The 14,726-nt window shown below is 41.3% G+C and overlaps 1 protein-coding gene across 2 annotated transcripts in view; it reads left to right on the top strand.

Moving 5' to 3' along the window:
- LOC115774746 (beta/gamma crystallin domain-containing protein 1-like) overlaps positions 1 to 14,726 on the top strand; it is a 28,478-nt gene that overhangs the window by 594 nt on the left and 13,158 nt on the right. Inside the window, exons 1-10 of one of the 2 annotated variants that reach the window (XM_030722141.1) lie at positions 1,995 to 2,138; positions 2,302 to 2,373; positions 2,674 to 3,992; positions 4,447 to 7,987; positions 8,239 to 8,418; positions 10,471 to 10,509; positions 11,321 to 11,439; positions 12,552 to 12,708; positions 12,950 to 13,089; positions 14,435 to 14,561. In XM_030722141.1, coding sequence (XP_030578001.1) covers positions 2,326 to 2,373; positions 2,674 to 3,992; positions 4,447 to 7,987; positions 8,239 to 8,418; positions 10,471 to 10,509; positions 11,321 to 11,439; positions 12,552 to 12,708; positions 12,950 to 13,089; positions 14,435 to 14,561 — 5,670 coding nt within the window. In that variant the 5' untranslated portion in view covers positions 1,995 to 2,138; positions 2,302 to 2,325. Of the gene's footprint in view, positions 1 to 1,994; positions 2,139 to 2,301; positions 2,374 to 2,673; positions 3,993 to 4,446; positions 7,988 to 8,238; positions 8,419 to 10,470; positions 10,510 to 11,320; positions 11,440 to 12,551; positions 12,709 to 12,949; positions 13,090 to 14,434; positions 14,562 to 14,726 lie in introns of those variants that run through there. The other variant, XM_030722142.1, reaches the window with a different exon arrangement.

Below are 14,726 nucleotides of genomic sequence, written 5' to 3'. Positions count from 1 at the left end.
TTAAGTTCCTGGAATAAGCAGCATGGAAAGACTGACTTGAGCTTCTCGCCAAATAAGTGAAGAGAACTCAAATTTGGAAAAACCGAAAAAAAAAAAAAAAAAAAAAAAACTTTCTTCAGACTCTGAGCACCACATGATCGCTGCGTCATTTCCTCTGGAAAACTTTGTTTGGGCATGGCCTCGTGCTGCCTTCACATGTTAAGAAAAAGGTCCGAATTTTGAACAGTACCCATATTGAACGTGTTTTAGTGAATACAGAGCAACTGCCACTTGCTAAACGAGAATCTGATTTCAGTCTGAAATGCTCATACCTATTAAATAAATCACACCAAACGTAATTGGTCCAGGTGTGAGAGTTTGGCAGGAACACTTATCTGATTTCTCCAGTTGCCGTTTTTAGTCGCTGGAAACATGACTTCAAATAAAAAATTTTCAGTATCATCACGCAAGTTAACAGAGCAGTCACTCACACACACTCACTACACTCGCGTATCAAACATATTACACAATCAAGCTTTGTTCTTTCCCTGTAGTGTCAGTATTTGGGTATCCTACACAGATTTTTTATTCAGTGCTAATATGTTATGTTGTTTCAAATGTTTCAGGGTTCTTTGTGTTGCGTTTCTTTGATGGAAATGAGTTCATTCAGTTAGCGAAATGAGTATGTACACGTCATTCTCCTGCTGCAGCACAGTAAACCTCTGACTGTGCTGCATCATCTCTGAAGAAGAGCAACAAGTAGCCTGCAGTAATATGTATACTGAGACTCTAATACACTGAATCTTTTTTTTTATTATTATTATTCTGGCTCTTTGATTCAGCTCACTGAGTGTAACGTCAAACAATGAGACGTGTGGACACTGAATTTCCTGTACAGTTTGAAAAGAAAGGGTGTGCTTGAACAAACAAATGAATGAATGAACTTTTTTTTTTTTATTGTCAGTTGATGGTGTGCAACAACTGTTCTTGAACAGGAAATAAGGGGAGAAGAAAAGAGAACCATATCAACATATTACCATCACAGGACAAAAAAAAAAAAAAAAAAAAAACATAAAAAATAGAGAGCAGTCAACTATGACATGATGAAAAATAAATATTTGTAATAAAAATGTAAGTATTTTTATTATACACATGTCATGTAGTAATATACATCATGGACTCATGGAAGCAGCACTCATGTAATAACTGGTTAAAATGTTGCACATTAAAGTTTTACCATCAGAAATATTCAGCATTTTTATGCTAGAAGTTCCACGTTATTTTGCTTAAAGTTGGGGTGGAAGTATGTTGAGCCCAAGGGTGAGATAAGTTCAGCGATGGCCCTGGGATCAAAACTGCCAACTATGCTACATATGTCCCGTAAGCATTTACAGTAATATTCCAAAAATGTTAATAGTCCTTGTTATCTTCTTATAGTTAATATGCAGACAATCTAAATTATGAGAAGGCAGTCAAGAGAAGGCATGACTGCTATGTACTTACACTGAAAAATTCAGTGTAAGTACATATCATCCTCAAAATATTTTGTTTCAATTACCTCATCTGAAAGTAAAACAATAGGCTAATGAAATCCATTTTAAGCACATTTTACCTTTACAAACTGCTTCTCTTAACTTACAAAGTTTAACAACAGCACGTTTAATTTAATCCAAATAAGCTGATTTTGTTTGACTAGCAGGGAGTTACTAAACCCTAAAGGTGCAGCAGGTGTTAGCTTTAGAATGCTAACAGCAGCCATATAACATAAGCCTATTTATGATGATAGAAGTTGGCCAACAGCCAAGATACATATCAGCAAAATGAAAATAGTGTTAGGCTGCTGACGTTGGTGGGGGACTGTTGACAAACCGGCCTCGTACTGAAACTGACAGAACACGTTTACGAGCTGCACTTGAAGGCATCACTTTTAACGCTGCACTGCGCGCGTTCTGCTGGAGGGGCTGAACGTCAAAATATCGCGCACAGCTCCAATGCCACTTTCTGCCGCGCTCTAACAGTTGTGGATGCTTTACTGGAAGCGAGGGGGGCTAAACGCAACTTCTCCACCAGCTGGACAAACATCTTAGAGATTTTTTTTTTAAAGCAGCGGTTTACATGTTGAACAGGAGATAAAAGTTTTCTTCTATGTGAAGTTAAGGGTAAGTCGATTTTGAAATGACTGCCAATACGGTCTGGTCCAAATTAGAGGGTTATGTATGGATCTGTCAAAGTGACTGATCCATGTGATGTGTTTTTTTCTGCTCTTTCACACCTCTGTTGTTTGTCCTGGAATGATTTTGTTTGTGTTTTTATGCTCTGTAGGATTTTTTGTTCTAAACCAAAATCATGTTCACAACCTACATAAAGGGTCTGAATGATATGGTATTTTCTACGGTAAGCTTACAGGTTATGAGCACTCCTGCATGTCTTCGCTATGCTGAGAGATGCATGGCTGTACTAAAATAAATAAAAATTGTCAATGAACAGGCAAGTCTTACTTATATTTTCTTTGGATCTCAAGCTTGCACTCCCTTGCTTTATCCAGTTTATATTTAGACAGTTTATATTTGCAAGTGCAATTACTGTCACGTTATCTACATTTTTCGCATATTCACCAGAAATATGCATGTTTGTAAACTGCAGCTGCATTTGTAAGCTGACATTTAGGTGAGTTTTTTTTCTGCTTTGCTTTAGTCTGAGAGCCCCGAAGACCAACCAAGTACTGGAGTCTTGGGTCGTATTGGCAGTTGGCTCTCTCCATGGAGGGGAAAGGCTCTGAAGAGTCCTGCTGAAAATGCCCTCCCAACTAGTGATCACGCTCTTAAGCCAGAGGGAGAAGTGGAAAGTGAGGAGTCTGTGAGACTTCAGGCAGGGGCACAACAGCGAGAGCAGGAGAATCCCCATCTGCAGAGTGTCTTCAGAGGCATTTTCCCTTGTGAAGAAGAGGACGCCACGCAGTCTGCCCACAGAGACGGCCCTGTTGTGTGCAGCACTGAGAGAGGAGTAGGAGGTTCAAGAAAGGAGGAGCTTGGGGAGTGTAGTAGGCAGACAACAGGACAGGGCAAGGAGAGGGAGGAGAGCAGCAAATGTACTTCAGCAAGTGGGAATCCTGAGAGGAATGACAGCCATCTGACACATCCTTATTCATCTCCTAAACAGGGAGTGGCATGGGACTCTGACCAGGCCCACGCCCAGGCTCAGGCCCAGACAGGCAAGAGGCTCCATGTGTACCTGGAGGAAACAAGCGTGATTCAGTGTGGCCAAAACATTTGTGCTGGACAGGAAGTTGTCCGCACCAGACTTCAGGTCGTCCCTAAGGCAAAGTCATCACCAAGTTCTAATTTACAGAATAGTTCAAGTGCAGAGAACAAAGGGACAAATGCGAGGCCTGCTGCTGGGACACAGGATTATTACAGTGCACTAGTAGAAGTGCCACTGAAATCCCACAAAGACTCACAGTCAGACCCTGAACCAGTTCGAGAACAAATAGAAGAAGACAGCATGGGGCGTAAAAACTCAGCCAGAAGAAGATCCAGGAAAAACTCTCAGGGAGATGGAGGGAACACCCCTGTGGAAAAAAACCCTCCTAATGCCCAACCTGGTCCAGAGGAATTCCCTGAGTCAGATAACTCAGCGAGTAGTCCCAAGAGCAAAAGTCAGGCACCTGCAGACTCCTCCTCCTCCAAACAAAACCCCACCTCACAGGCCTCACCTCAAGGAGGGGAAAAAAAGACTTCCTGCCCCGACACAGTCAAACAGTTGGACAACCTCCAAGAGAAACGTGCAGACATGGAGGAAGATGACGCTTTTTACACAGTAGAAAGGAAGACAGAGACACCAGAGTCCAAACGCAGGAGTATTAAGGTTTCTCAGAGTGAGGTGAAGTTTTTCTCAAAATATGTTCCTCTGAATCCAAAGCAAAGCCCAGCTGAAGACAACAAGGACTGCAATGCAGCATTGAAGAATACCAAAGGTGAAGCAAAGGATACGCCCAAAACAGAGAATGATGCGAGGTAAGTTCAAATTTAGAAAAAGTGGTTGATTTTTAAATGAAAAGAACAATGGGGAATCACCATGTATGATGCAGCCCACATAAAATGCCTTATTTTTTGGAGGTTGAAGACTGAATATTTAATTTATGATCACCATCTGTTAACAGACACTTAACCTAGCTTTAGCCTCATTTAACACAATAGTCCTGGTAAAACGGTGAGCTACAACTTTGAATGAGAATAACACAGTTGTATCCAGATTGAAATAATCCCATGAGTGACTGACAAAGGTCACTCGTGTGCTTTAAGGACTGGTCTTGTAAAGTATAGATCAGATGAAAATCTGGGTCAGGCTATTCTTATCTCTTAAGTGATTAACAAACAGAAACTCTATGTGGCAGGCACGGTGGATAATAAATGGATTACAATTCAGCAAGTCTTTGATATAATATATATTTACCTCTTGTTTACACAGAGTACACACACCGAAGAAAGCTGATGAGGAGCGTAAACCAGCAGTTGGCAGTATTGCAGATAAAATCAGCCTTTTTGAGCAGCAGCAGCAATCCTCAGGGAACCACAAGCAGACCTTCCGAACTCCAAGGAGTGCTGATGTGTCTCCAAATAGGAAACCCACTGAGGCGTTGAAAACAGACTTTCTTGTGTCAGATCAGAGGTCAAGATCAGCTGAACGTTACGACACAGAACGGCCTAGCTCACTATCACCTGTCACGGAAACGCCGATGACCATCAAGACCATCAAGGAGCGTATGCGGAAATTTGCAGAGGCGTCTGCATCAGAGGCTAAGCCAGCACAGCCTCCAACACCAGCCCTGAAAGGAATGTCTCACAAATCCACCTCGTCTGTGGCAGTTTCTACGTCAAAGTCTCCAGAACTGGACAGTCAAGGTAAACTGGATACAAAAGAGCTTATACAGACAAAAGCAGTGTCAAATATAGCACTAAAACTAGAAGGACAAGATGTGGCTCCTATAGGGGAGCAAACTTCCTCCCCTGTGGTACAAGGTCCCAAACAAGACTCCAAAACAAAGGAACCAGTGATCTCAAAAGCAATAGATCAAGGTACGAAACCGAACAGCGTTGAAACAGAGCCTCCAGCTGAAGAGCTGGGTGATTCCACAGAAGCGACCAATAACATTAGCCCACCTCCCAAAGGCCCTAACAGAACAGGCTCCCGCTCTAAAAGACGGAAAAGCAAAGAACCAACCAGTCCCATCAGCCCAAGCACTCAAAACACACCAGAGTGTTTTACAAGCAAGTCAAAGGTCACTGCTACAAAACAAGAAAAGGGTGATGATACAAATGAGACTGCCTCTGCTCCCGAACAGCTTGCAGAGAAAGTGCCATCTCATACAATTCAAAGGCAAAAATCGGATGAGCAGGCACTGAATGATAACAAACAGAAGGAATTTAAAAAGGAAGTGGAGGTATCGGATAAACAGAAGAAACAGTTAGATGTTTCATTGAAAAAGAAGAAAATTCACCAGCCGGGATTACTTCAGCCATCTGTCAGCAAAGATGAACCTGATACTGCTGCATGTAGCAGTGGAACAAAGATGCCTCTTGACAAGGACTCCATTGATTTACCCCAAAAAGAGGAAGAAGCAGAGGGACAAAGTCTGGCATTCAAAATGGAAAGAAAAAAGGCCTCTGCGGAAAGCGCAGAACCTTTGGCCTTCTCCTCACCTTTGGTTGACCAAACTATTGAGAAGCCTTCTGCAGTGCAGCAGGAGACACTTGTTGAAGATCCCAAATTAGATAAAGAATTGTCAATGCAACTTGAATCAAAAGGTAAAGGAAAAAGGAAGAAGCCTAGTAAAAAGGAAATGAACCAAACACAGCAATCTCAAAACAAGGACATAGACCTAATAAGTCATGCTGAACCTATAGATGTGGAGAGATTACAAAAGTTGGTGAGTGAAAAAACAAATCAGACTGAGGAGAAAGTTGATAAAAAACCACTGCAGCTCCTGCCTTCAGATGAATGTACCACAAAGACCAAGGTTTTACACAGTGTGCAGGCGATCACAGCGAAAGAGGAAAGTGTTGCAAGGGATGATGAAAGAAAAAATGCTGAGAAAAATGAGGAGACACAACCGCTAAAAGACATAATAAGACCAGAAGCCAAAGACCCAGAACCAGCTTCGCAGTCATCAGAAAAGAGCAGTGGCTCATCAGACCTCCCTGCTCCAATGCAGGATCTCAGTCAGGCAGTGACTACACCTCCAGAAAAAGCTGCTGTTTGTACCATCACCCACTCTAATGAGGCTGTGAGTGGCAGCAAGAGTGATACAGAGCTTGGGAAGATAGAGACAGTTATAAATGGGCCTTCTGAGTTGCAGACTCATTCTGCAGAAAGCCTTAGAACAGAAACAGCGCCAGTGGTGATTGCACAGCCTAATTCTGCATCTGTGGAAAAAACAGAGAATTCACTGGATGACTCATGTACACATGGAGCTAATGATGCCAAGCTCTCCAGCCCAAATCCTATTACCAAAGCAACTGCAGCCACTGAGGAAGTGAATGCACGAGTCACTAATGACACTCTATTGCTACACACTGACCTGACACATGAGGAAAAGAAAGAATCACCTGTGGAGGAGCCATCTCCTATTTCTGTCTGCAAAGCTGCAAACACGAAGGGAGGTAAGAAAGAAGATGGGGAAAAAAGTTCAACTGTCAAATCAGTGCCATCAGAAGTCAGTAGCTTAGGCGATATAATGAAACTAGACCCAAGCCACACACTGTTTGAGGAATCAAAAAATATACAGAGTGCCAGCGATATTCCTTCACTCAGGGAAGCTGAAAATGTTACACAGAGCCCTCCTGATAGTGCTGCTGCTAGCTCCACAGTAACTGTGATAGATAAGTCAGCTGTGACAGCATTGAATTTGCCAGTGAATGAACTTTCATCTCATACCAAAAGTGATATATCACCACATTCAAAAGTCCAGCCAGTCAAAAAGAAGCCAGTCGATAACAATCTGAGTCAGTCTCCAAAAGCACCCACTTCCCCAGAGTCTAATAGGCAAATCCCAGGCTCAATTCACCATTCATCCATGAAGAAGCTCCATTTGCCACTGGGTCTAAGCAAGGATGATTCCTCAAAACACCAAGATGCCCCCTCTAGCTGGCTGGACGTGGACTTTCCCAAACGGAAACTCAAAGTCCAAGAGCAAAAGCTAACTTCTTCTGGAAGTGAGAGCAATCTTCTGGACACTCCTGGCGAGCTTGATGATGATGATTTCGTGGAGAGAATCAAGAAACTTTGTGCCCCGTTTTCCCTCCCACCACGGAAACACAACCACCTTCGACCACCTCAGCCTCCCTTTGCGATGCCGGCCATTAGGGAGGACCGCTTTGAGAAGACTTTTGACCCAGAGGAATTTACATTTGGCTTGAGAAAGAAGACTCAGTTTACCTTAGACACATCAAAGAGCCTTTTATCCAAGCACCCAAACACAGATACAAAATCTGGCCTAAAGCCTGCCAGGGCTAGTTTTGCAGATAGGAGCATGCTGCTTAATAGCCTAGACACTCACTCTCGCCTCAGAGACAAGACCCCTGGCAAGGAAGAGGAGGATATGAAGGAAGAGAAAGATGATCAAATCAAGGTGAAATCTCGCTTGGAGGGGAGCTGTGTCTTCAGTAGTCTTAGCTCCTCCCTCAACAGAGGAACGAGAAATGGAGTTCAAGCACAGACAGAGGGCACTGGCTCAGGAAATGTATCGCCTACTAAAACCTCCGAGCTCAGCCCTCCACCTTCGTCCCAGTCACCCCTGCCAAGCTCGCCAGTCACAGCTTCAATCAAAGACACTCTAGCCAAGCAGAGTGAAGAGGAAGCCCGGGCTGCAGAGGCTGTGGTCAGTGACTCAGGTCCTCCACTTCCTTCTTTTAACGACATCAAGCTGCCTGACTATTTAGAGAAGTACCTCCCAAAAGATCAAGCTAAGCCAGTGCAGAGCATACAAGGACAGGATCAAGTCAAAACAGAGGTTAGTTTTTTCTGCATGTAACTAAAAAGGTGTTAATGTGGTTCCAGAGCTGGTTAGCACAGGCTAATTAAAGCAGAGCAAAGCTATCTTTTCTTTATCAGTCAACAGGAAATGCTGTTTTCCTGTTGACTGATAAAAAAAAAAAAAGACATGCAACTTAATAAATCACAATAAAAGTTACCACAGCATATTTCATAAGAAAGCATTTAAAACATTTACGCTTACTTGATTGTTTTCTTTTTATACACCAGTTAATTGGGAAGATGACCACTCCTGTTGCTGGAGATGAAACAGACAGTGTTGTAAAACCAGGTCCAGTGCTTCCTGACACCGTTGCTCCATGCCTTCCTGTTGTTCCTCCAACAACACAGCCAACCCTCCCTAAGCTAAAACAGCCTCGGGCCCAGCCGCAGGGAGTACTCAGAAATAGTGTAAGTGTACTGCATTCATTACAAACATTTTAGTAAAGGATGCATAAAAGTTTGTTCTCACAAAGTAAAGCTGTAGATTGCTTAGAAGTACACGAGTATCAGCTCTAACTTTATGGCATACAAGCCTGCTTGCTGTGCTGGCAAGTGGTTTTGATACTATTTATATCCCTAGAGCTACACCACATATGGTTTTCATGGAAAAAAATTACATTTTTTTTTTCTCATCACAAGAAGGGAAGCTTTCACACTAACACTGTTTTTGCCTCACTTTTGGTGGGTAAAATTGGAACTGCGCTGTGTTTAGAGATGCAACTAATGAATCTTTACAAACAAACTTAAAAAACTTAATTATTTACAAAGGATTTCCTGGAAAAGATTATGCAACTGGATACTGATTTTGGGGTAAAATATGGACTTCGCTTAAAACAAGAGTTCCACTGGAATCCATGTAAAAGTTTATTTGCCCTGAGGTGACTTGAAACTGTACACTTTATTAGGTACACCTTGCTAATACCTAGTTAGAACCCCCCTTTGCCTTCAAAACTGCCTTAATTCTTATAATTAACAAGGTGCTAGAAACATTTCTCAGAGGTTTTGGTCCATATTGACATGATAGCATCACATAGTTGCTGCAGATTAGTTGACTGCACATACATGATGTGTATCTCTTTTGGGTTGAGTTCTGGTGGCTGTGGAGTACACTTGAGGACAGTGAACTCACTGTCATGTTCAAGAAAACAGTTTTGAGCTTTGGGACATTGTGTGTTACCTTGCTGGAAACAGCCATGAGAAGATGGGTACATTGTGGTCATAAAGGGATGGACATGGTCAGCAGCAATACTCAGGAAGGCTGGGGCATGTAAATGAAGCTCACTTGGTACTAAGGGGGCCAAAGTGTGCCAAGAAAATATCCCCCATACCATTACACCAGCAGCAGCAGCCCGAAGCCTACAAGGCTGGATGGATCCATGCTTTCATGTTGTTTTAAATTTTGACCCTACCATTTGAATGTTGCAGCAGTCTTCTGTTATCCAGTTTTGGTGTTCATGTGTGAATAGCCTCAGTTTCCTGTTCTTAGCTGAACCAGGTGGCACCTGGTGTGGTCTTCTACAGCTGTAGCCCATCTGCTTCAAGGTTTGATGTTTTTTGTGTTCAGAGAGGCTTCTCTGCATACCTTTGCTGTGATGAGTCATTATTTGAGTTATTGTTGTGTTCTTATCGGCTGGAAGCAGTCTGGCCATTCTCCTTTTACCTCTAGCATCAGGAAAGCATTTTCACCACAGAGATGGTTGTGTTGAAAATTACCAGTAGTAGAATTACTCAGACCAACTCATCTGGCACCAACAACCATGCCACTTTCAAAGGCAATTAAACCACCTGACTTGTCATGTGATTGGTTGATTATATATTTGCATCAATGAACAATTGAACAATTGTACCTAATAAAGTGGCTGTGACTGTATACAAAGTTGAAAAGCCTTGAATAGTATGCTTATCTGTGGAAAAAGCTTACATATTTGCTTGCATGTCTTGAACCTGTTCTGATGGTAGAAATTAGTAAAAAGGGTCAATTACAGTTTTATATTATAGTATTTAAAGTGCTTATTTAATTTAATTGATAGTTCGAAGTACTGTGTATATAAAAGAAGGCTCCGATATATAATAATACATAAATAAAACACATATTTACATGCATGAATCTTGAGAGAATAGAATAACATTAGGTTGTTTTGTCCTAAAAAAAATACTTCAATCATATATCAGTTATAATCCAAATATTTTACCTGATGTTTCTAGTTGCTGTTGATTTTTTTACAGTATAATTTTGCCAAATGTGCAGTCAACCTTACAGGGTAAAGTAACCCAGGTTTTTTGAAAACGAAATGAGTGCAGTGTACTCTTCACAAGGCCCACTGTGTCCCTGGAAGTAAAACTGAAAGGTCACGGTATTCAACAGGCGCAGAGCTGCTGCACAAACAAATGCATATCAGTTTCTTTTTGCATTGTCTAGATGCTTATTTCAATCCTAATTATGTGCTTTTTGCATTCCAGATAAGAACTGTCAAGGGATTTCATAAACGCCCTGGAAAGGTACAGTAGGCACAACTTTGCTTGCATGAAATAGAAACAAGCTGGAGAGAGGAATCTGAACAGACAAGTCTCTGTTCTGTGGAAACATCTGCTTTTCATATGGTGTTCTCAGGAGTAAACAAAGTATTTAAAAAAAACAGTCTTGTGCAAATGCTCAGCAGGGTACAATCACAAAAATTCATTTCTGCCAACACAGTGCAAATCTTGAGGTCTTTCATTACTGCAGAAGTTCATTAGTAGTTGTTACAACAAATGAGCATCCAGTTCCCCTGGCATCCAGTATTTGCAGTTGCTTGCCTACATATTAGTTTTTCATTAATTCAGTCTACCTCCTGCTTTACCTGCGCAGGGGATGAACTGTCGTGACTGGGATTAACCAAAACAAACAAAAGAAAAAAAAAAAATATATATATGTGTAAAGGTTTAGAATTTTAAGCAGGCTTATTAAAAAACAAAACATAACAGAGAAATTTCTCGAGGAGCTGCTTTTTCTATGACTGCAGTTCATTGCTTCATTATTCAAAGCTTTCAATATTCGGCTTCACTGTAAACTGAAAACATTTTTGCTAAAATTATGCTCGCCTTGAAGTTGGATGTAATTGTATGCCTGTATGTGTTTTTGCTGTGTATAAACACCAGTATGTTCCTACTGTAAAAGAAAGACAGTGAAATGGGCTGAATAGCTTTCAGCGAATCCTGATTGATGTAATAGAGTTAGTAAGTAATGCATTAAGCCAGGCCAGTTTCTCTTTATGGCTGATGTGCTGATTATTATTATTTTTTTGACACTGCTGTTCTTTTCTTTGCACAGATGGTGCTGTTTGAAAAACCTCAGTTCAGTGGCCAGGCACATGAGATTTACAGGGATGTAGCAGATGCTACGTCTCTGCAGCTCTCGCCTCTCATATCTGTGAAGGTTGTTAGAGGATGGTAAGTAGCAAATATTTCGCCAAAACTGTCAGACAGAAAGAAATCATTTCTGTATAGCTCTAATTGGTGTTATGTGGTTTTGGGGTGCCAGCAACATCTGTTAAGGCTTCACACGAAACTAATTTAATGAAGTTTGAGCATTGAGAGAGATTTACTATCTAACTGAACTTAATTCTTATTTGTTTAGAACTGTACATATTTCACATCCATGTTTTCCTCATTAGTAGTCACCTATTCCCCTGACCATTCTTATTTTTTTTTACGTGGTCCAAGCACCTGTGGATCATTGGAAGAGTGTAGTACCATTTGCACAAATGTGCCTAACATCAGCCATTTGCCTGTGTGTGTATGCATGTGCATCCTCTTCCTTACACTTGTGCAAACTAAGCAGGATCTATATGAAAAAAATTGCTTTGTAGCTCTACCAGTGGCCAAATGTTATCTTTGATATTCTCTGCAGTGAGATTTCTCAAAAAAGAAAAAAAAAGAAATGGATCTATAAATGCCCTTTCCAACAGTGCTGACACTTACACGCGGAGATGAAATCAAATTGTCTTTCAATTTTCATATGTTTGTGCTGGGCAACAAAAAGGAAAGAATCAAAGACACTGCACAGCTTGATTCCAGTGCTAAAATGATGAAAATCCTAATGTGAAATTAATTCAGAGCTGACATTCAGAAGCCACATCAAGTTAAACTAAATCAGCATTTTATCATATTAAACAAATAGTGAGAGTTAAAGATGCAGTGCTCTCATTTCCAGTAGCGAGGACTATTGTAACCATCTCTTGTCCTGTCCTTTCAAAAACACTGACGTCATCACATTCACGCCGAGGCTGCCAGATTTTCTACAAGGATGTGTTGTTTTTTTTCCCCTTTTCAATGAAATAGAGAAGAAGTAATGTGTTAATTAGTGAGCTGTGGAGGAGCTGGTACAGCCAGTTATGCTAACTGACTCCCGGCTGTATCCCTAAAGAAACAGGAGAATGATACTGATCTTCTCATCTATCATTCAAATAGGTCTATTTCCAAAAATATCAAATTAATGATATAATACACAATTTTTACCCATCATTGTTAGCTAATTATATGTGATTATGTTCACACTACAGCTGGGTGCTCTATGAGAAGCCCAATTTTCAGGGCCGCATTATCGCCCTCGAGGAGGGGAGCACTGAATTGGTAAATGAGTGGGCAGAGCCTCAAGTGGGGACAGAACCACACAGCAGCCCTCCAGTGCTGATCGGCTCTATTCGACTTGCTGTCAGGGTGAGTACAATAACTCTGCCCCACGTGGTCTTCAGTATTGACATGATCTTCACCTTACGCTGGATCTGAAATGTAGCTAACAGACTGCATTGTTTTATTGAAATTCAATCCAGACTCCAGAGCACAAAGGAATACAACTCAGCTAGTTAAGATCTTCCTTGGTTTTATTGGGAGGAATTATTGAAGAACTTGTGCGAGCCACTGCTGATAATGGCTGTGCTTGCTTCCTCCCTCTCTGTAGGATTACAGCATCCCACATATTGATCTGTTTACTGAACCCGAGGGCCACGGCAGAGTGACACCTTACCACGATGACACAATAGAGACAGGCTCGTTCGGCATCCCACTGAGTACTGGTTCCATTCAAGTGCACTCTGGGGTGTAAGTATGGTTGTTTCTTTGATTTTATCTATGCAGTCCATAAAGAGAAAAGAAATGTGCCTTTTAGGTAATCTCAGTCCTTCTCAATTATATTTGTTCCCGCTGACTAGCTCTTACCTGCTGTGCTCAAATCAAAGCGGTCTTTTTAATAAGATCTTTTCTGTGTTTAGCTTTGACAAATAGCTGAGATAATTATCATTACTACGCTCCTTTGTGCTTATCTTGGTCTTTGGTTTAACTTTCATACGTTTGCCTGCTGAGGAATGTATGTCCTGCTGTTGCATGTTAGAAATGGGGGAGTTGGGACACTTGGAAAGCAGAGTGGAGAGGAGGAGAACTGATAGAAAGTGAGAAACAGACAAAGGTGTGGAGAGAATTTGGCAAATACAGGAATGTTTTTCTCGGTTACAGGTGTGGGTATTCGGGACACTTTGTGCCCTGCACCTGAAGGAAATGCTGCTAGTCAGACATTCTTCCCTAGAGCTACTTTTGCTGTTTAGCTGTTTTACTAGTTTTACCACAGCACTGTTGTTCTCATTATCTCTCAAAAGCAAAAACAAAACTAATTGCTGTCACATGCCTCTTCAGCTCTGCTCAACACAATTGAAAATTCTGCCACTGTAGCTTCTCCTATCTGTGTAGTGTTTGTGTTATACAAATGTACTGTAACACGCATTTAGCCCAGGTGACTTCACTGAACAGATGGACTCGATGCCTTCAGGTATTTTCTGTGTTAGCAAGTTAAAGTTGACATAAATTCTTGGTAATCACTATTTTAGTCGACTGAATGAGCTGGGTGCATTTTTTCCTGCCAGAGGCTCGCATGTGGTTGTTGGTATGGGGCATTGTGCTGTGCCACATCAGGGCTTAAAATACCAAAGTTAGGGGCATTGTTCCCACAAAGGCTGCCTACACTATAAATGTGCATTGTGAAGAAAAGTGATTTGAACTGAAGCATGCCACTCCTCGGATATTTTGCTCTAAAACAAATAGTTTTTGTTCTTAGCTCTAGGTGCGTGGCTCATAGCTGAGGTAGATGTAGAATTAAACCCAAATAAAGCACTGCCCTGACCTGGTAATGCCTAATGTACCAGGGAAGAGTATAAGTCATTACTGCCTATACTGTGACAGAAAGAGCTGCTGCTTATTTCTGTGTTGGAAAAAAGGAACAGAAAGTTTGTTATTTTTATGACAGATTTTTTTTTTTAACAGCTGTTTTATGGAAATATTTAAGGTCCTGACTCATGGCGGTTTTAAAACAACCATGAGATGCGCTGTTTGGTCTACTGTGAGTAAAGCTTCTTAATTACTTACCATGTAACGTGTGCATTCCTCCTTCCTTCAGGTGGCTGATTTTCAGTGATCCGGGGTTCCAGGGAATGGTAGCTGTGCTGGAAACAGGAGCTTACCCTTTTCCTGAGACCTGGGGCTTCCCGTCACCTTTTGTGGGATCTCTTAAACCACTTAAAATGGTTCGTATTACTGCACAACATCTAATGCATCCTGCATCTCTGTTTGATCTAGGCATAAAATAACTCTCAACTACTGTATTGACTGCCATAAACTTGGGTTGTAAAGATGAAAATTTGGTGATTGTCTTACTTTTGTCTGGTGGTCATCATAACATGTTCGTTTTT

This window comes from Archocentrus centrarchus, chromosome 24 (assembly GCF_007364275.1).
Source record: "Archocentrus centrarchus isolate MPI-CPG fArcCen1 chromosome 24, fArcCen1, whole genome shotgun sequence".
Classification (NCBI taxonomy): domain Eukaryota; kingdom Metazoa; phylum Chordata; class Actinopteri; order Cichliformes; family Cichlidae; genus Archocentrus; species Archocentrus centrarchus.
Note: the sequence above shows the minus strand (reverse complement) of the source record. Positions and strands in the feature narration are given on the sequence as shown.